The sequence below is a fragment of the Cervus canadensis genome, chromosome 7 (genome assembly GCF_019320065.1).
Source record: "Cervus canadensis isolate Bull #8, Minnesota chromosome 7, ASM1932006v1, whole genome shotgun sequence".
NCBI classification, from domain to species: domain Eukaryota; kingdom Metazoa; phylum Chordata; class Mammalia; order Artiodactyla; family Cervidae; genus Cervus; species Cervus canadensis.
Window position 1 is genome coordinate 4098758 of NC_057392.1, and position 21437 is coordinate 4120194.

General features: G+C 37.6%; 2 protein-coding genes across 14 annotated transcripts in view; both read right to left on the reverse strand.

Moving 5' to 3' along the window:
• TRPC1 (transient receptor potential cation channel subfamily C member 1) overlaps positions 1-2162 on the reverse strand; it is a 59123-nt gene extending 56961 nt beyond the window's left edge. For 3 of the 7 annotated variants that reach the window (XM_043474194.1, XM_043474193.1, XM_043474192.1), the window contains exon 1: positions 1545-2162. In XM_043474194.1, coding sequence (XP_043330129.1) covers positions 1545-1719 — 175 coding nt within the window. In that variant the 5' untranslated portion in view covers positions 1720-2162. The remainder of the gene's footprint in view (positions 1-1544) is intronic. The other 4 variants (XM_043474196.1, XM_043474195.1, XM_043474198.1 and 1 more) reach the window with 3 other exon arrangements.
• Positions 2163-4850: 2688 nt separating this feature from the next.
• Positions 4851-21437, reverse strand: part of PLS1 (plastin 1) — a 117504-nt gene continuing 100917 nt past the window's right edge. For all 7 annotated transcript variants that reach the window (XM_043474199.1, XM_043474200.1, XM_043474203.1 and 4 more), the window contains 4 exons: positions 15589-15722; positions 15010-15133; positions 7270-7394; positions 4851-7035 (listed from right to left, as the gene is read on the reverse strand). In XM_043474199.1, coding sequence (XP_043330134.1) covers positions 6900-7035; positions 7270-7394; positions 15010-15133; positions 15589-15722 — 519 coding nt within the window. In that variant the 3' untranslated portion in view covers positions 4851-6899. The remainder of the gene's footprint in view (positions 7036-7269; positions 7395-15009; positions 15134-15588; positions 15723-21437) is intronic.

Genomic DNA, 21437 nt, shown 5'->3' on the forward strand with positions numbered 1-21437 from the left:
AATACTCTGTTTGCTTTAAAATAACCATTGCTCAGTAAGCTGGGTAGAAAGAAGTAGCAGCCACTTAGTAATTCTAGTATAACACAATCTGTTCTCCACCCCTCACTCCGAGTTTCCACCCCCCCCCCGCTCAGAGAAATTTCAAAGGAAGAGAATTCAGACTATCCACCCCAGAAATACTAAAAACTTTACATAATCCACAGACAAGTGATATTTATGAGGTTATACGTTTCTTTACATTTTCAAGACTACTCCAAACTGTGTCCATGGTGGACTTCCACATATGCTTTCATCATATAATTTAATACTATTACATAAGATCATAAAAGTTACTCACAATGGACACAGGTAGACTTCGCTTATACTTAGTTTTCTAAAAGTTGTGTAAATAAAATCCTATCTCAAAAGCAGTAGCAGCAGTTAAGGAGGCTGTCATTTATTAAAAAAAAAAAAGAGAAAAAAATCCTCTGTAATTTTTTCACAGTGTAAGCTGCCCTTTGGGTTTATGTTTTGGAAGTTTGCATGATCCTAAACATTTTTCCTAAGTAAGCATGGCCATTGGAAGCCAAGCTGAATAAATTTCGAGAAGTTAGAACGCTTTTTTACATGCAGGAAATAAAATCAGTCTTCGGGCAATCAATTTCCCATTCTTTTTATTATATTCATCAATAGATGAATGCTTAAGTGAAGAGACTTTATTATGGCCATAAAAGTGATCGATTTCCAAATTAAAAAAAAAAACACATTAAATATATTCCACATTTTTGCCCTGTAATTATTTTGTTTGTCGTTGTTTAGTCGCGAAATCCTGTCCGATTCTTTTACAATCCCGAATTATTTTGTACTACCTGTATTTCCCGAAAAAGAATGAGGAGCAATAAACCTTTCTCGCCAATAAAAACGCATGAACAAAGCTGTTTCCGTAAATGTGGAGAAACTTTGGAACTTAGAATTTTCGGTAAAATCCTGTCTTTATGTCCACCTAGGATACTAATATGCCTAATCTCACCCAACAATCACAGAACACTGGGTGGCTGGAGTTAAATAATACAAGTAACGTTTAAAAAAAAAAAAAAGAAAACAAAACAAAAAACAACTGAAAGCCCATAAGCAAGAGAAACCCCAAGCATGGGATTTTAGGACCGAAAAGTCCCAAACTAGACAAAACCTCTGGGCTTCCAGAAAGAACTGACACCCCAAAGGGGAGATCAGGAGACTCAGGTGGGCAGTAGCGGAGGTGAGGCTGAAACCCTAGCGGCGTCTCGGCTCCCACGACGCTACCTGAACTCCGGACCCTACGAAAGGAGACCGAGGGCAGAGGGGCGCGGGGCTCCGAGGGCGGCACCCACGGCTGCTCCCGCCCTTCAGCTCCCCACACACGAGGCAGAGGCGGTGCCCGGCGGCCCCAGTGATGCAGCGGGCGCGAGGGGAACAGACGCTCGGCGGGAGAGCAAGAGAGAATGCCCCAAGTTGAGGCCGGGAACAGGATGAGGAGTGTGGAGGGCAGGGGCATCCAAAAGCGGAGAAAGGGGCCTCGCTCTCACCCTTGTCGCACGCCAGCAAGAAAAGCTTCTCATTCAGGGTGTTCTCCTCCTTCACCTCCCGCACATCCTTCAGCGCCATCACCTCGTTTGGCGACGAAGAGGAGGATGGGGAAGAAGGCAGGGAGGAGGAGGAGGCGCCCGAGAGGTCCGTGCTCGGGTACAGGGCCGCCATCATCGCGGCCCATGAAGGGGGCAGGCCAGGGGACGGGGGCGGGGCCCCCGCCAGCCCCGACCCCGAGCCCAGCCCCGCCCCCCGGCTGGAAAAGGGATGAGTCGTTCCCACGGCCGCCTCGGCTCGAGGCCCGTTGGCCCCGAAGGGCGTCGCCTCCCCACGGAGCCAGCACTCGCCTTCCACTGACAGCCCCAGACTGGTGGCAGCGCATGCGCGGCCCCGGGGCCAGCGCCCCCTCCCCAGCCGCCGGCGCCCAGGCCGAGCGGGTCCGCGCCCGTCCGGGGACGACAGGGTGGCGCGCGCCAGGGCGGCAGCCGAGCGCGGGGCCGTGCCAGGAGCCGCAAGGGCCGCGCGGAGGGCGGCCCGGCCAGAGAGGACGACGAAAACCGGTGGGAGAGGAGCTCCAAGAGGAGATTCTACACGCGCCGGGCTCCAGGGCCCTGGGAATCACCGGCCGAACAGTGCAAAGGGAGATGTTCGCGGCTCTCCTCACGTCATCTTCCGCTCAGCGCTAGCGACGACGACTGAGTGGGCTCGGCGGTGGGTGGGGCCTGCGACGGAGGCGGGGTCTGCGAACGCCCCGCCCTCTACCCCTTGCGCTGCCCGCTGGAAAGCATCCTTGCAGCCCAGGAAAAGGAGAACGGTTGGGTGCACCCTCTCGACACCCGGGCTGCAAGTTTGAGGTAATTTCCCTCGCGGTCTCTGGGTGCATACATGTAAACATGTGGCGGGGTGGTTTGTTGAGCCTCTGACGACTTAACGCTGAATCGAAACCCCCAGTGTAATTGTCGAATATATTGCATATTCCTTTGTCCTCTGGCTAAAGCAAAAAGGACAGGACCCTTGCCACGTCACTACACCTGTTTGTGTGCAAGTATACTGGGCTAGCTACCCTCGTTTCTAAAACTGTACTTTTTTTAAAACTAGTTTGTGATATAAAATTTGCATAACATTTCTGGTGTCATACATTTATTTGCCTGTAACCATTGAATAAGCACATCATTAGGATCTATCTACGTCACAGTCCTTCCAGTGGTTTCTTGTTCATCTTCACAGTTACTATTATAACTCAGATTTGAGAGGATGAGTGTTATGTAAGCAAAAGCTAACTGAATGCAGTAAGTGCTGCTTCCTTGAATATTTTTTTTTAAAAATTAAGCTTGATTTAAAGCATATTTTTTCACCTTTAAGAACTGGGGGAGGGGGGCTGAAAATTGTATCCCGAATCGTTTTCATTGCTTTCCACAGCCAACTGTGCAAAAATCTAAATTGTGCCCTTAGTGCTTGGGTTTTTAAGGCAATATATAAATTTACTTGAGTATCTTATATTCGAGAGAAATACTTCCTGTTCTTTTCAGGTTGACTTGCTCCATCCCTGTCCTGCCAACACTAACTCCCAAATTTCCTAAATATATCTTCCTCGGTATGCAAAGTCCTGTTTCCATCATCTCTGAGATCTTTAGTAGACTAGACTGCCCATCTTTCCAAACATTTTCATCTGTTTACTTCAAAATAGTTATCTACTGAATCATGTTAGCTTTTCCTCTCTTATCCCTAGTAGATCATAAATCTGCCCTTCTCTAATGTTTAACACAGTTCTAAGTTTGTGTATCTGGTGGACTGTCAAAATTGCTCATAATAAATCTGGCCAGTGAACACAGTGGTACATATTTGTTTACATGTGTGTGTGCTTACACACTCTTTGTAGTTCAGTAAAATATTTTTTCTCGGTAGCCGAACAACTCTAACCCTGACCCATCCAAAAGTTCCAGAGTGTTTAACGGTAAAAATTCAGGTGGCTCAGAACTATAATCAGTAGTTTTTTCAAGCTTCTGGGTTTAGATGATTTCTTATCCATAGGATTCCCTCAGGGGCTGGACTGATTTCTTAGATTCAGGGGAATTCCAATGTACTTTAGGAGCTGTCTTAGGAAACATTCTAAACAATTAGAGGGTTTTTCCTCCTTCAAAGTAAGCTAGTGTTGCACCTGTATTTTCAGATGTCTTTTTTTGACTCATCCCAGATGCAAAAGATTCCCTTGTTTCTCGTGTTCATATTTATCCAGCATAAATTGGGGTATTTTAGGATCCTCTATATATTTTTCATCTTTGATATGAAATCAGTGATAGAATTATAATGAACAATGACATGCAAGATTCAAAAGCAGCACATTACTTAAAGTAACTCAGAACCTCAGGTACCAAAGAGAAGAGCCATTACAACTCCCGTTGGAGAGAAAATCCAGGTTCAGATCTAGTTCTATAAGTAACAGGCCCTATCTTCATCTCCAAACTCTCTTCTCCCTCACTATTCTTAGGCCACATTTACATATTTCTTTTCCTAAAATGCCTGCAAGACTCTTCCTGCCTCAGAGCCTTGCACTTGTTCCTTCTATTGAATAGTTATCATCTGACTTCTCCTCATTCATATCTCAGCCTGAATATCACAATGCTAGAGGCAACTTTCCTGACCTACCAAACTAAAATCATCTTTACCCCAGTTCCGAAGTCTGTATCACATTACCCTGTTTTATTTCTCTTACTGCATTTATCACCATCTGCAACTCTTATTGTTTACCATCTTTCTCCACTAGGAAATAAGATTCATGAGGCCAGGAAACTTTTGTCTATATTTTTCTCAGTTGAATCTCAAGTGTCTAGCATTATACCTGGATCATAATAGATGAATTTATTTTAATGAGTTAATTAACTCGTTATTTCATTACAAACTAAATTTGTAGTAATCATGCAGTTGATCTTTCCAAAAATTCTTCCTACTAAAGAATCATAGAACCACCTTTGCTCCTCCCAAAATAATAAATTTTGTTTGTTTTACTCAAGCATAGGGATTGTTCTTTTTTTTTTTTTAATTTAAAGGGATCATACCCCAAGATCAAGTGGGATATATCCCAGGGATGCAAGGATTCTTCAGTATATGCAAATCAATCAATGTGATGCACCGTATCAACAAACTGAAAGATAAAAACCATATGATCATCTCAGTAGATGCAGAAAAAGCTTCTGGCAAAATTCAATACCCATTTATGACAAAATCTTTTCTGGAAAATAAGTCTGTGAGATTAATTTTCAAAGTTATGTATTTTTCTTTAAATGAAATAAATACTGACACATTTGTACACACACAGAATTTTATTAAACTTTTTGTGAGAAAAAGAACACTCTAAAGTGCCAAATTTCGTGTAAATTAGAGAACTTAGCAAATATGGTGGGAAAAAAAATCAAAAGGGGAAAAATGATTTAAATAACCTCACAAAAGAGCAAGAACACATCTTCATATAAGACAATCATCATCAAACTATAAAATTAGGAAAGGAAATCTTTTTTCTTTTATAGGAGAATATATTTCAAAGTCCCACCTGTTGATGATTTCATTCAAAAAAATTGCTATTCTAAACACATGAGTAGTCTCACTCTTGCTAATGTCTTACCAACATGTATGTTTTAATACATGGTAGATGGGGGATTTAGACTACTCATTGACAGTGAGATAGAATGACAGCATTTTTTGTAGTACTGCTCACTGGCGCAAATGGTGGAAGATGAAGGAACTAGACTTCTGGATTCAGTTGTTAGGAGCAGAATCGGTTGTTGCCAAAAATTCAGACAAAAATACATCTGAAGCATCGCTACTCCCAAGTGACATAAGTATTTATCAAACACTGCCAATTTGAAGGAAACTGGGAAAATGTGAAAATATGCTGATTATTAGCTCTGTGTTACTTTCTTTTAAAGATATTTAATGGGCATATTCTAAATTATTTAGGGCTAGAATATCAAAAATTAGCATGTGTAACATGAAGCTAACAATACAGCATCAACATGTCTTGAGAGCTGTTGCCATAGTGTTTGGCTACAAATATTTGAAAGAAGTCAGTTGAAAAGTAAGTATATGCATATCCAAAATGAATATTTCTAAAAGAAATCTTCATGAACCCGATAGCTACAAACTGAAAAGTGTTACACAGCTAGTGGGGCACAATACTTATTTCATGGTTGGCTAACTGACCAATACAGTCCTCCTTCAGTAAACAGAGGATTGGTTCCAGGAACCAACCCCCGCCTCGCCACCCGCCACAAGGATACCAAAATCCACAGGTGCTCAGATCCTTAATATGAAACAGTATTTGTATATAACCTACACATATTCTCCCATGTACTTTAAATCATCTCTAGATTACTTATACCTGATATACAATGTAAATACTGTGTAAATAGTTGTAAATACAATGTAAATGAGATGGAAATTATTGCTGGCACTTGGCAAATTTAAGTTTTGCTTTTCCCAACTTCCTGGAATTCTTTTTTTTTCAAATATCTTTGATCTGCCGTCATGGGAATCTATGGTTGTGGGACCATCTGATATGCATGCATCGGATATGGAGGGCTATCTGTATACATACTATTTAAGAAAACCTGGGTAATTCAGGTGCAAAATATATATACGTACACACACATATTTCTCTAATAACATCTTATCTTTCTCTCTCTATATATGTATCTGCATGTCATGCAGTATATATAAAGTATCATGTAGTTAAAATTAAGTGTTAAGTAAAAAGCTCCTGCTATTAATACTTATATGAGAGAATGAACTTTGAAGTTTATTCATGAGTTAGTCCTTACATAAAAAAAGTTTAGTGTTAACAATACTTGTCACTTAAAAATCTTAGACAGTATAGAAATTTACAGAAAAGCTTAAGTTTTGGACCACTTTACATAGTTGGAAGGAAAAAATAACAGGATTAAACTGGATTTTGACTCTGAATACATTTATGATCAAAATCAACACACACACAAAATCAAAACATATTTCACATCAGGACCTGCAGAAAAATTTTTGTATTGATCATTTTTGAACCATGAAAAAGAATGATTTAGTCTTGTTTTAAGGAGACTTCAAGGAAATGAAAATAATCATAAAGTATCATCTTGAAAATAAACATATTCTATTATCAGTATCAACTGGTAAATTTAATTGTGTTATCCAAAAAGACCAACAAATCCTAACTAGTATGAACAGGCTATTAAAATCATTAATGATTTCTACAACTATTTTGAGCATACAAATAATCTCTGGTTTTATACCCACTACATTTCAGAATTCTGTAAACTGTGAGACATTCAATGTGTTTAATGTGGCAGAAAATCATATTAAATGCTTTATTATTTTATTTTGTTCAGTCCTTTTCCCATTAAGCATGCAAACACTGTCATAACCATCTTTGGTTTCACTTCCACAAGGTCATCAGGTAAGGCATATATCCGGGCACCAATCTTTCGAGCAACAGAAATGGCGTATCTTGAAAAGACAAGAAAAATATCTTGGTATTTGTTTTCACTTAATATATGTTAACAAAAGAATGAAATATTTTGACACAATTAACTTTACAAGAAAGTTAAGTTTCTGAGTCTTTAAATCATATTCCCCATATAAGTTGTATTTAAAAACATCAATTTTTAGGACATAATACTTCACATGTAAGGACTAAAAGTGAAAGAGCCACTATGTTCTAATATAAACCATAAGGCTTACTTAGCATTGTTCAGCTTGTCCTCATCAGAAAGGTCTTCTCTCTTAATCATTTCTTGACGAACTGCATTTGGTGCAATGGCATCTATTAAATCTAAGACAGGTAAGCTAGTGCTAATGGATTTGTCCTAGAAAATAAAGATGAACATTCATAAACATCTTTGGTGCATGTTAGACTGGAAGGTCATAACCATATAAGTAAAAGCAATTCAAAAATTTTCATTATACTTAACATTCAGCTATTCTGCAATGAACAAACATCACAAACCATTTAAAATATGCTTTTCCTTTTATCCTTGCAGAGCTTACAGCATAGAGAATGGTCACCGTACCTGTAATAAGGTTTGGGGATATGACAGTTCCTGAAATATGCTAACTACAGTATCCATTCTATAAAAAACAAACAACTTTTGAAAGGGAATAGATGAAATTTAAATGAACAGTTTTGCAAATTCTAGTAGTATTTATCTTAGACCATGGATTCCTAAGGCTTCACTTAATATTTTTCAGAAAGAAAAATTAAAATAATAATGAAAAGGAACCAGTATTTACAAAGGCATTATTCTTGTTGCTTTACATGTTTTTGTTTAATCCTAACAGTCTGGTAATAAATTAAAATCTCTCTTTTAAAGATGAAGAACACGAAAGTCAGAGAGCTCAAAAGACCTATTCTACAACCAGTCCATACATAACCAGTATTTGAACATACAACTGTCCAACTCTAATGCCCCAAATTCTTCACTTTTGATGTTACCTCCAAAGCAACTAAAAATGGACAACGAAATTCTAATGGATAGAACTTTGCTATTGAAGTCAGAAATCATGGTCTGAATTGATTTTACCATTTACCAGTACTTGAACAAATTATTTGTTCTGTTTCTCAGCATGAATAGTGTGGCACCTGTTGCTTGCACCAGAGTCCACTCATTCCTCACTACTTTCTCCAGCCTGACAGAACCCACATTTTCACTCTGAATGCATACTTCTGACACATGGATGTGTGCTTCAAGGAAAACTAACCCTACCACAGCTCCAAGGCTGACCCTGAATTAGTGTAGACCATTTATTCTGTGGGTGAGGTGATAAACTTATTCTTTTTATGTATAGAGCATACTGTAAATAACAGATACACTAATATCTATGGCATTAAAATTTTGGTGGGGGCGGAAATTTAGGAAGAAAATGTTTAAAAGACTCATTAGGCAGACAAGAATGAAAAAGGTTGGAAAAAATAGTCTAAAAGGGTCAAAGAGAGGAATCCCATCTGATTGCTATAGTGATTTATCTGGGCCTAATTTTTATATTCAAGAAGAGCTATGGAAAGCTAGCAGCACCCCTTCCTGAATGTAAATAAGAGGATGAAATGTTTGTCACAACCAGCAACTATCCAAAGATAAGAGGAAGACCAGCTTTAGAAGGAAGCTGACCCTTTGGATGGCAAAGCAGAGATGATAAAGACCTGAAAGACATTCTTCAATTACTGGCTCAGCCAATCCTGATGTCTGCCCTACTTCTGGATCTCAGCTATTTTTCTGTACCTTTCCTTTTGGTTTAACTCACCTTAAGTTGAGTATCTCTTACTTGAAGCCAAAAGCACTCTTTTCCTAATCACTACAATGGAAATGTCACAGGATTCTTGGGAACATTAAATGAGAACATCTAGTATAGTTCCTGGCCAAATGTGGTTTTTAATAACTGTTTGATAAAACAATATGAAGCTATGTGAAGAATACAGAGTTCTTTTTGAGGGCTTGGATCTATGAACTGCTACATTTATATTCTTCATTTTCTAGAATGTTCATATGGGGTTTTTGGAGTGAAGAAGAAATAGCAAGATATTAGGGTCATTTATGATGCTGGTAATCCAGAGTCTGTTTAAGGGGCATCTTTTCTATTTCCGAAAAAATCTCACACGTTTCCTTAATGTACAGTCTGCAGACCACCTACATGAAAGTCACCTAAGATGCTTACTAAAAGTACAAATTAATCCCTGCACTTAGAGTAATGAGAGGTTACTTGTGGATGGGGCTAGGAATCTACATTTTTAATAAGCTCTCTGCTGCTGCTAAGTCACTTCAGTCGTGTCTGACTCTGTGCGACCCCATAGATGGCAGCCCACCAGGCTCCCCTGTCCCTGGGATTCTCCAGGCAAGAACACTGGAGTGGGTTAATAAGCTTTCTAGAAGAATCTAATTACATATTACATTTTCTAAAAGCTTAACATGCATGTCATTCTATAATAAACTAAAATTTTCTATGTGCTTATTTTCGTATAATGTTTCTATGGTGGTTCAAAAGAAGACATGTGGCTTAATTTTGTTATATTTTGATTTTATTTACATACTTATGAGAGTTTTTTAAGTTTGGGGAAAACTGTTCTTTTTTTCAGCTTTATTGAGTTAAAATTGACAAAATTCTAAGATACTTAAAATGTGCATCTTGATTATTTGGTATACGTACACATTGTGAAAAGGTTCCTCCCATTTAGTTAATTAATACATCTGTGACTCTCACTTATGTATATATATGTTGTGTGTGAAAACATTTAAGTTCTACTCTCTCAGCCAATCTCAATTATATTAAAATAGTGTTAACTATAGTTGCCATGTTATACATTAGATCTTCGGACCTTATTCGTCTTTTTGTTGTTGTTATTCAGTTGCTCAGTTGTGTCCAACTTTTTGAGACCCCATGGACTGCAGCATGCCAGGCTTCCCTGTCCTTCACTGTCTCCTGGAGGTTGCTCAAAATACTGTCGATTGAGATGCCATCCAACCATCTCATCCTCTGTCTCCCCCTTCTCCTCCCCTCAATTCATCTTATAGCTGAAAGTTTATACCTTTTTGTGGCATTTTAGATATTTCTTAACTTAGATTTAGGAAACAAGGATTTTCTCACCTGTTTCCTTATGATTCATCGTGTGAAAAACTCTTACTAAGTTGAATGAAAAATTTAAGTTTCTAAAGATTACATTGGATCCCTTATCTTCCTATTTCCAGAAAAAACCAACAGATGTATCCTCCAACTTCTCTGATATGCATATGATCAGTGAAAGACATTTTACTGCAAAAGGAGCAGGGGTTATGGTAAAACCCTTAGTTTAGTATATAAATACATTTTCATCATTTTTCTTTCATTTTCTTTGAGTTAATCATATAGAAATTACTTAAGCAAAAAGAATGCCAGAATCTTAAAGACAACTTTTCTAGAGTTTGGCTTGATTTTCAAGATAGTGAAAATTATTATTTTGTTAATTTGATACACATTTCTTAATTTGGTACACATTACTATTAGAACATTCTATTCCATTGTTCCTCCTGTCATTTTTTAAAATAAAAGTGGAAAAACAGTGTTGTGGTTGCCAGAATTCCAGAAAAACTCAGTAGAAACCTCTCCATAATGTCCGATAGTGTAGTGTAGTAAGCCCCATTTATTGAGCTGTTAATATGTGCCAGGTATGACCAAGATGTTTACATGTGGTAACTTATTTAGCTTGACAACAAACCCAGAAGATAAGTATTATTAATACCCCCATTTTAATTATGGGAAAACTCGGGCATAGAGGAATTTTTAACTTGCCCAAGGTTACATAGATACTAAATGTGAGCCAGAAGTAAATTCAGTTCTATTCATCAAGAGATGTAACCCAGATGGCAATATAAACCATTCAGATTTCTGGAAAACGCAGGTCCTTCTCACCTGTTCCCTATTCTCCTTAGCTGATTTCTATAGCATTACTTCTATAGTGTTATCACCTCATACTGTGATTCCTGGTTTCTTATTTGCCTCCTTTCCTGGGCAGTGAGCTCTTTAAGGGCATTTTATAGCCACAGCGCCTAGCAAAGCATCTGACACAGAGTAAGAAGCTTTGAATATTTACAGAATTAATGAGCAATATGTCACACAGCTAATAAGTAGCTAAGCCTATGTCAAACCCAGGGCTGAACAACACCATAGCTTGGTTTTCAACCTGCAGTTAGATCTGGATGTGAAATCCAGCTATTCTGCTTAACATTCGATGACAGTGGACAAGTCATTTAACTTTTCTAATACGTTTTTGCTTATAGAGTTGAGAGAATTAAACAATAATGTGTTAGTATAGTGACATAGGAATCAGTCAGTGGTAATTATGATTATCGTTATTGGCTGACATACCACCTCCTTATCTTCTTGGTGAGGAAAAATAACATTGCAAATTCGTCTTTTCTAAAATTTTTGGGTACAGCTCTGCCTTGATTAATAGGGTCTTACTAGTACCACTTATTATAGCTTTCAAATATAACACACCAAGCTGGAAGAAACCTCCCCAGCCCAGCTATTTTTTTAGCATTCACTGCTATATTTCTTAATTATTTATATTCTGTCTAAAGGTTTTATTATCAAACATATATAAATGCCAAGCACTTTTGCAATATTGTTTTACCACCTCAGTTCTAGTAAACTCATAGTCTCAAGTCTGCTCTTCTCTTGAGCCATCTTCCTTAAATGGTTTATGTGCGTGTCTGTGTGTATGTCTGTGTGTGTGTATGTGTTAGTCACTCAGTCATGTCTGACTCTTTGTGACCCTTTGGACTGTAGCCCGGGACTCCTCTGTCCATAGGATTTTTCAGGCAATGGGTTGCCATTTCCTCCTCCAGGGAATCTTCCCAACCCAGGAATCTAACCCCGGGCTCCTGTGCCTCCTTCATTGTAGGTGGATTCTTTACCCACTGAGCCATCAAGGAAGCCCCATTTTTCAACTATCTCTTCTGTTCAACTGATCACCAAGTTGTAATTCTAGTTTTAATATCTCTTTTAATCCAACTCATTTCCTGAGAATTACCTCAAATTCAATAAGTTGAAAATGGATTGTTAAATTCACTGCCTGTTTAGAAAGCAGCTGTACCTCAGACATCCCCACTTTTTATTACCCAGGCCCTAAACATCCAGTTTTTTTTCCTCACCAAGAAGATAAGGAGGTGGTATGTCAGCCAATAACAATAATCATAATTACCACTGACTGATTCCTATGTCACTATACTAACACATTATTGTTTCTTTTAATTCTCTCAACTTTATAAGCAAAAGAGTATTAGAAAAGTTAAATAATTTGTCCATTTAAATAACTCCTCTCCTTCCTGTGCATCCCTAAGTTAAGAAGCCAAATCCTACCTGTTTTTTTTGCAAGTAACTATCCATTCTTGGGCTTCCCTGGTGGCTTAGATAGTAAAGAATCTGCAGGAAACTGTGATTAGATCTCTAGGTTGGGAAGATCCCCTGGAGAAGGGAATGGCTACTCACTCCAGTATTCTTGTCTGGAGAATCCCATGGACAGAGGAGCCTGGTGGGCTACAGTCCTTGGGGTCACAAAGAGTTGGACACGACTGATTAACACACACAGACACACATCCATTCTTACAGATCCCAGTGCCCATTCCCCACCCCTACCCAGGATCTGTATTACCTTGAGTTCTGCCTCAACAGCTTCCTTGCACTTACACGAGTCTTCCTCCTATCATACTCCCTATCTTCAGAACAGTATTTCTAAAATACTTTGCTTACGTTACTTGCCTTATCAATATCCTCTTTAAAGCCAGATTTCTCTGTTAGGGGAAACACTGACTGAAACCGCCCACCCTGGCCAGGCACCACAATAACCATTTGTATGAGTTATTTTATGACAGGATGTCCTGGTAACAAACATGGAACTAACAAGCCACCACCAACCGGAAGCATTCGGGAAAGGTCAAAAGGAGGTGCCACATGTCCTACCAACCTCCCAGAATCCTCCTCTCTGGAATCCATCTTGGCTGAGTGATGTGTGCACCACCAGGAAAGACCCTAAGTCAGAATGATTAGCCAAAGACAATCCAGAAACTAACCAATTACCATAAAACCTGAGACTAAGAGCCACGTGGCAGAGCAGTCCTCCTGGTTTCCCTTACCCTGACGCTCTCCGCCCAGGAGCCCCTTCCCAATAAAATCTCTTGCTTTGTCAGCACATGTGTCTCCTCAGACAATTCATTTACAAGTGACAAGATCCTATTCTCGGGCCCTATCTAGACGGGGTCCCCCTTCCTGCAACAGCTCCACAGTCTTGGCCCAGCCTATATCTTGCACTACATCCCTTAGGAACCATCCTGTCTGTCCAAACTACTTCTCCTAACTTTCTCAGACTTACCTTTATTCAAGGTGGAGCCCCTTCTAGCTTATTATTACCCTTCTGTTCTTTGGTGCCTGTGTGCTAGGTCGCATCCAACTCTTTGCAGGCAGATTCTTCACCACTGCACCACCTGGGAAGCCTTGTTCTCCATGAATTCAAATCCTGCCTGCATCTCTGATGCTCAAATAAAATCCAACTTTCTCCATCTACCCTTCAACTGACCATTCATTTGGAAATTAGTTAGATCTTCCCATAATATTAGTTGTATTATATCTTTGGATTTTAACATTTACCCTGTAGTAGTGTTACCTTCTCAGTTATACAAATTTTATCTTTCAAATAAATGGCAAACACTTTGAGAGCCGAAATAATTTCTTAGATCCTTTCTTTACCAAAGAATGTTACTTAATAGCTAAGACCTCAAAAATGTTTATTAATTTGCTTCTAGATATTATCTATTATATTTACTTAAATGATCTATATGCTTATTATTTTTCACAAATTAACGTACAAATGAGTTTAATTTCAGTATAACAATTTTAAAGAGTATTTGTCAATTAGAGAGTTTCATATATCCCCCTTCCTGCCTTACATTTTAAGTTGTGTTTTATATAAAGACAAATCACGGCCTAAAAATTCTTTTCTTTTTAAATAAACAACAATAAAAACTCAATGTAATTAGTTCCTTACAAGATGGAAAAGAAAGAAACACTGTTGAACTAAGACTGGGTAACATCTCTGCCAACATCCAGCTCAGTTTTTGGTAAAGAACAGAAGATTGAATTTATCAATTTCTGACATTTCTTCTGCTCTACCATACTGTCAAACATACATAGCAAAGACAAGAAAATAAGAATGGGTAGATAACTTTGGGGCAAGCTTAAGGTTTCATCTGTTTGTACTCTTAAGTCACTAAAAAAAATACAAATTGAAGGCTAATTTTTCACATATAATAAAATCACAAACAAGGCTCACTGAATGGATGTGAACAAGCAGACATGCTTATTTGTAGCTACTATCAGCTTGCATGCAAAAGCAAAACACAATGGAAATGCATGAAAATTAGTCAGTATGTATGTGCAGGCTACATTCTGAGTGCTTTATGAATCATCCACAAATGCTCAGAAGTGAATGTTAAGTGCCATTATGAAGCCAGATGACAAGATTTGATTTTTTTTTCCTACCAGTTTTCTCAATTCCCACTTGAATCAGTTTGGTTGGCTCTGTTATGCCTTGGAAATGATGTCAATACAATTCTGAGACTGCTGCTAGGGAGCACAAAACATTATAATCCTATATAAACAATAGCTATTTATCTTTCTTTTTCTTTTGACAATTAGATTTTTGGCTCAATTTCTTCCTGAACATTATATTACTAGAGTCCAATAATATTAACCTGCATTTATATTCAATAGGATAACCAGTCAAAATATATGAATTCAAATTGAATATTTCTGGTTTACACATCCCAAATAATCAGTATGCCTAAGCTCATCAACTGGGTGTTTTAACAAAACCCAAGTCAGTGTAATCCCCAATAAAAATTCTTCCCTAAACGTAATTTCTTACCCCTCCCAAATTTTAAAATAGCTTTTGATTACCTTGAAGCTGGAAATGAAAGTATTTTTGTTTGCACTTTTAAGAGTCTGATTGACCCATTCAATGATAATTGCATCATTTACTTTTTCACCCTCTCCAAGATCCGATAACACATTCAGTGTGTACCTGTAACCGAAAAGATATATATTTAAGGCTGAAAGTGGTGAAATTTACTCTTACATCATTTATATCAATATTTAGATGAATATTTAAGAAATATTTCAATTCTAATAAATATTTCTAATTTTACTCTGGTATTTGCACTAAGTAGATTCCAAAGTCACAGAATTCAGTAACCAGAAACAAAAACTACTATCTGGTATATTAAAAAATTAAAACAACTCTTTACTAAGCAGTTTTTCAGAGGCATTAAATAAGAAGAATTGTGTTTCTAGAGATTGAGTCACTTTCAAAACAGTAAATTTATAAAAAATTTATTGTCAACAAGAAATCATTAACAATATATTTTGCATTGTATATTTCTTCTGTGTTTGCTATTCTACAAAAGTAGCTGAAATTTTTACTTCAAATGACTTGTTGAAGGAAACTGATAGTGATGCCACAAACAAGTGAGTCTTTACCTTCTCATCAGCTGCCACACCAATGCCAGAGTAAGTGTTGAATTTCCTTCATTTAAGTCCTGCCCAGCAATGCCAACCAAGGAGAATTTGGCCTTATTCTTCCCAAGTTCCACTGCATAGTTACAGTTTTCGATCTGTAAATAGTAAGTAAAAGTTTGGGTATAATGACAAATTTTTTAGCGTATTTCTTGAATAGGCCAGCCTAGTTCAGTAGTCTGAAAAATACTTGTGATGACACTGAAAATTTATGACAATTTCATATCCTAGTAAGCAGTGAAATTAGGGAAATAACTATTCCATTTTATAGCTGAAAATATCAGAGCACTGAGGGGTTAACTAGGTAAGGAAACAACTGGCTGAAAAGTTTAAAGATCCTCTCTTACTCTTAAAAGTCTTGGCTGTCCAAGATTACACAGTGAATTAGTGGCAAATCTGAAACGAAAAACCTAGTTTTCTGTATTCCATCAGTTGAGGTAATCAGTGTTATTTTGTCTACATTTAAAATTAGTGAACAGCGAAATTGTTTAAGAATCTAACTTCATCTCTAATATTTTATATCTAGATCTCATGCATCCTTTAAAAGTAAGCTTTTAGCCAATAATTTTCAAAAAAGGATTAACCTTAACTGTATCATCTGCATCCTTTGTTGAACTTCCAATCATGGTTATTTTATAATGCTTATGCACCACCTTCTACTTAGCATTTTATGAACTTTCTTTTGCCAATCATATGTAAGCTCCTTGTAAAGGAAAAAAACTATAAAATGCACAAACCTGTATCATATTCTCCCCACCCCTAGCCCAGGACTCAGCACAGCGTCCTCTCTGCAGTAAGAATCGGATGCATGGTAGTGGTTTAATCACTAAGGCATGCCTTACTCTTGTGACCCCATGGACTGTACCCTGCCAGGCTCCTTTGTCCATTGGATTTCCCAGGCTGGAATACAGGAGAGGGTAGCCATTTCCTTCTCCAGGGAATTTTCCCAAGCCAGGGATCGAACCCAGGTCTCCTGCATTGCAGGCAGATTCTTTACCATCTGAGCCACCAGGGAAGCCCTATTCCCTATAGTAAGAATCTGATGCATGAACACCAAATAAACTATCTAACTACTTCTTTCCAGTGATAAAAGTACAATTTAAAAGTTTTTGTCTATCCTAGCCTCTACAGAAGTTCATTATTTCCAGTCATCTAGTACTATACTTATCTCAGAACACACACTCATTTGTGTGTGTGTATATGTATATATATATACATACACACATATATATATGCCCCATATGTGTATGCACACACATATGCCCAATCCCAAGGAAGGGCAATGCCAAAGAATGTTCAGACTGCCACACAATTGTGCTCATTTTCACAAGCTAGCAAGGTAATGCTCAAAATCCTTCAAGTGAGACTTCAACAATACATGAACTGAGAATGTCCAGATGTACAAGCTGGATTGAGAAAAGGCACAGGAACCAGAAATCAAATTGCCAACATCCGTTGGGTCACTGAAAAAGCAAAAGAATTCCAGCGAAACATCTGACTCTGCTTCACTGACTATGCTAAATCCTTTGACTGTTAGGATCACAAAAAACTGTGGAAAATTCTTAAAGAGAGGGGAATACCAGATCACCTTACCTGCCTCCTGAGACATCTGTACGCAGGTCAAGAAGCAACAGTTAGAACCAGACATGGAACAACCAACTGGTTCAAAATTGGGAAAGGAGTACATCAAGGCTGTATACTGTCACCCTGCTTATTTAACTTATATGCAGAGTACATCATGTGAAATGCTGGGCTGGATGAAGCTCAAGCTGGAATCAAGATTGCAGGGAGAAATATCGATAACCTCAGATATGCAGATGACACCACCCTAAATGGCAGAAAGTGAAGAAGAATTAAAGAGCCTCTTGATGAAGGTGAAAGAGAAGAGTGAAAATGCTGGCTTAAAACTCAACAGTCAAATAACGAAGATCGTGGCATCTGGTCCTATCACTTCACAGCAAATAGATGGGGAAATAATGGAAACAGTAACAGACTTTATTTTCTTGGCCTCCAAAATCACTGCAGATGGTGACTGCAGCCATGAAATTAAAAGACACTTGCTCCTTGGGAAAAAAGCTATGACAACTTAGTGTATTGAAAAGCAAAGACATTCATTCCTTTGCCAACAAAGGTCCGTGTAGTCAAAACTGTGGTTTTTCCAGTAGTCATGTACAGATGTGAGAGTTGGACCATAAAAAAGGATGATCACCAAAGAATTGATGCTTTTGAACTATGGTGTTGGAGAAGACTCTTGGGAGTCCCTTGGACTGCAAGGAAATCCAACCAGTCAATCCTAAAGGAAATCAATCCTGAATATTCATTGGAAGGACTGAAGCTGAAGCTGCAAATCTTTGGCCACCTGATGCAAAGAGCTGACTCATAGAAAAGACCCTGATGCTAGGAAAGAGTGAGGGGAGGAGGAGAAAGGGGCAACAAAGGATGAGATGTTTGGATGCCATGACTGACTCAATGCCACTTCCTTGGTGGATCAGAGGTTAAAGCGCCTGCCTAGGATGAGGGAGACCCAGGTTCGATCCCTGGGTTGGGAAGATCCCCTGGAGAAGGAAATGGCAACTCACTCCAGTATTCCTGCCTGGAGAATCCCATGGAGGGAGGAGCCTGGTAGGCTACAGTCCACGGGGTCACAAAGAGTCGGACACAACTGGTAGGCTACAGTCCATGGGGTCACAAAGAGTCAGACATGACTGAGCGACTTCACTTTCTTTCACTTTCACATTGACTCAATGGACATGAATTTGAGCAAACTCCATGAGATAGTGAAGGACAGGGAAGGCTGGCGTGCTGTAGTCCATGAGGTCGCAAAGAACTGGACACCACTAAATGACTAACACTTCCACTTTTGAACATTTAGTTAAGAAAAACAGTATGACTGATTTCTCCTAACTTTCTTTCCCAAGTTAGTTAAGACCTCATTACAAAACAAGTAAACCTGAGAAACAGAGATATACTTTTTTTTTCTAAGAAGAAGAAAATGTTTCCAGGAAAAGTGAGAAAAGCACTACACAATAACAGAATTTGTATAAATTAATGGGTACTGTTCTTTAAAAAAAAAAGAATGCAAATTTCCAGAGGTCAGTTTGTTACAAATAAAAATGTAAGAAGATACTCTGAACCTGCTGTAATATCTGCCTTGCTCCCTTAATGAGTTAAATCAAATCTTTGATGTGCATTCATTTTTTTAATGCATGGAGATAATGTTACAAAATTCTTTCTCTTTCCCAGGATTATAGATTTAGGCTTCTAAATAGAAGTATGCACATAACTGAAAAAATGAATTCCTATTTATGGAATGCAGCATCAGAGCTCTGTTTATGTAATAGTGTGGATAGAAGAGAGAAAAACCAGAATATTTGGGGCACTTCCCTAGTGGTCCAGTGGGACCTCCATGCAGGAGGCATTGGTTTGATCCCTGGCCACGGAAATATTAATAAGACCCCACATGCTACAAAGTGTGGGCAAAAGATTTTTTTTAAAAAGCAAGTTTTTCACTGCCAGTCATCTCAACAGGAGAATTTTTGAACAAATTGTAATAATTCTTCATGTAAAATGTATTTCAACAAAGGGTTATCTATTTTATGGTTAGTTTGAGTAAAATTCCTGATGAGAATGATGGTGAGCAAAGAGCTCGGGGTTAATAGTTTAGAGGGCCAAGATTCTGATGTGACGAGCAATGAAAGAGAAAATGGAAATGGATGCTAGCATAAGAGAAAAGATGAGTTCTACTTTTTGGCAACATTTGATTCCAAGTTGGGCAAAATAGTTCTAAGATGAAGAGAGGTACCAAACTAGAGAAAGAGTAAGAAGTTAGGTTCCTAGAAGTAAGCCATGTTTATGATGTTACTTAATACTCTAAAAAAGGATCTGCTCCCTGAGAATGTAAATACAGAAAGTTAAGAGCATTAGACCAAGAACTGAGCCTTGGAACTGAGCCTAGAGTTGTCAGGCTAAAAGTTTAAAACCCTGTGAAAGGTAAGAAGAACACAAAGCATGAAAAAACTGGAGTGTATGTAGTCTCATAGAATTAATGGAAGAAATGATTACCAAGCATTTCAAAAGTGAAGCTCAGATAATTTGAAAATGAAAAAACTATATAATGGGAGACAGAGTTCCAAGGGAAAAGAAATACCAAAGAAACAGTGAGGAAAGGTTATTTAAGTGGTGCAGTTTTACGAACTGCACAAATGAAGCTAAGTGACATCCTCTGATGAATGCCCAAAGTCCATCAAAGAAGTCCCTGGATACTGTGTCATGAAAGTACTGCTTCTTTATTTTTTAAATATCTTGAACTTATTTCAGGACTTGTGTTTCATTCTATAAATAGCTAGTATTTGTTGAAAGGGAATATTCTACATATGATTAATTTGTGACATCATATAATTAACATTAAAAACCTCCAGGTATAATGAATGAGGGTTCAGTTTGTTTTCCTGTTACATTTTGCATCTGAAATTTTGATTTAACAAACTTATATGAGATTAGGTAACAAAATTTCCTGAATTTTACTCCCATGATAATTACAGGCATATCAAATAAAATATAAAACACAGATAGTCCAACCACTAGAAATACTGAAAAATGTGAATATATATAAACCTCTTGTAATTATACTATCCATTTAATTACTTTTAATATTATGATGGCTTGCTTTCTTGTCTTTCTTTCAAAAATAGGATTTTTTTAAAATTACAAAGTGTATAAATACACAGTCTAGAGATCAAGAGGAAGAAGTCCATTTTGAACACGTGTCTGTGTGTGTATGTGTCATACTGAGTGAAGTAAGTCAGACAGAGAAAGACACATCATATGATATCACTTATATGAAGAATCTAAAGAAAAGACTACAAATGAACCTAGCTACAAAACAGAAATAGAGTCACAGATTTAGAAAACAAACTTACAGTTTTGCCAGGGGTAAGGGGAGGAGGATAAATCAGGAGATTAGGATTGACAGATACACACTATTACATATAAAACATAACTAATAATGACAAATAATAAGTGAAATTATAGGTCAATTAAAAGGACTTTTGGAAGATCATTGATGTATATTACCAAACAGTTTTAGAAAGTTTATACAAATGAATACTCCCTCTAACACTGGATGTAGTACAATCCATTTCTTTCATTTTATTTTCTTTGGTTACACCATGTTGCCTGTGGGATCTTAGTTCCCAACCAGGGATAGAAGTCAGGCCATAGCAGGTCCTAACCATTGGACCACCAGGGAATTCCCAATTGTTTCTTTTCTTAAATTGCATTTCTTTATTGTGGGTGAAAATTTTTTCATGTGTATGTTATCCATCATTATTTCTTTTTCTGTGAATTGTTCATTCATATTGTTTACTCTCCCATTTTGCTATTACAATTTTAGTAATAGTAACTGATTTGTATAAACTATTTTTATGTTAAGGATATTAACCATTTGTTGTTCTGCTGCAAATATGTTTCATAGTGTATTGTTTTTATTTACTTTTAAGTTTTGTTTATGGTGTTTATTTTTGCATAAGAAGTTTTAAATTCATATGTAATCTACTACATCAATTATTTCTTTGTAATTTATCATTGTAAGAGTAAATTATAATTCACTTCTATTTTCTTAAAGTTTTATTTGTTACATTTAAGCCTTTAAGTCTTCACTTTCATTCCAGTGGAATTTATGTGAGTGGATAATATATGGTGAAAAGTACTTTTTTCCCTACAAAATATTTACCCAGTTTTTCTGGCATCATATTTTGGATAATCCTTTCTCTCCCTACTGGATTCAGTAAACAATTTGTTACATATTAAGTTCT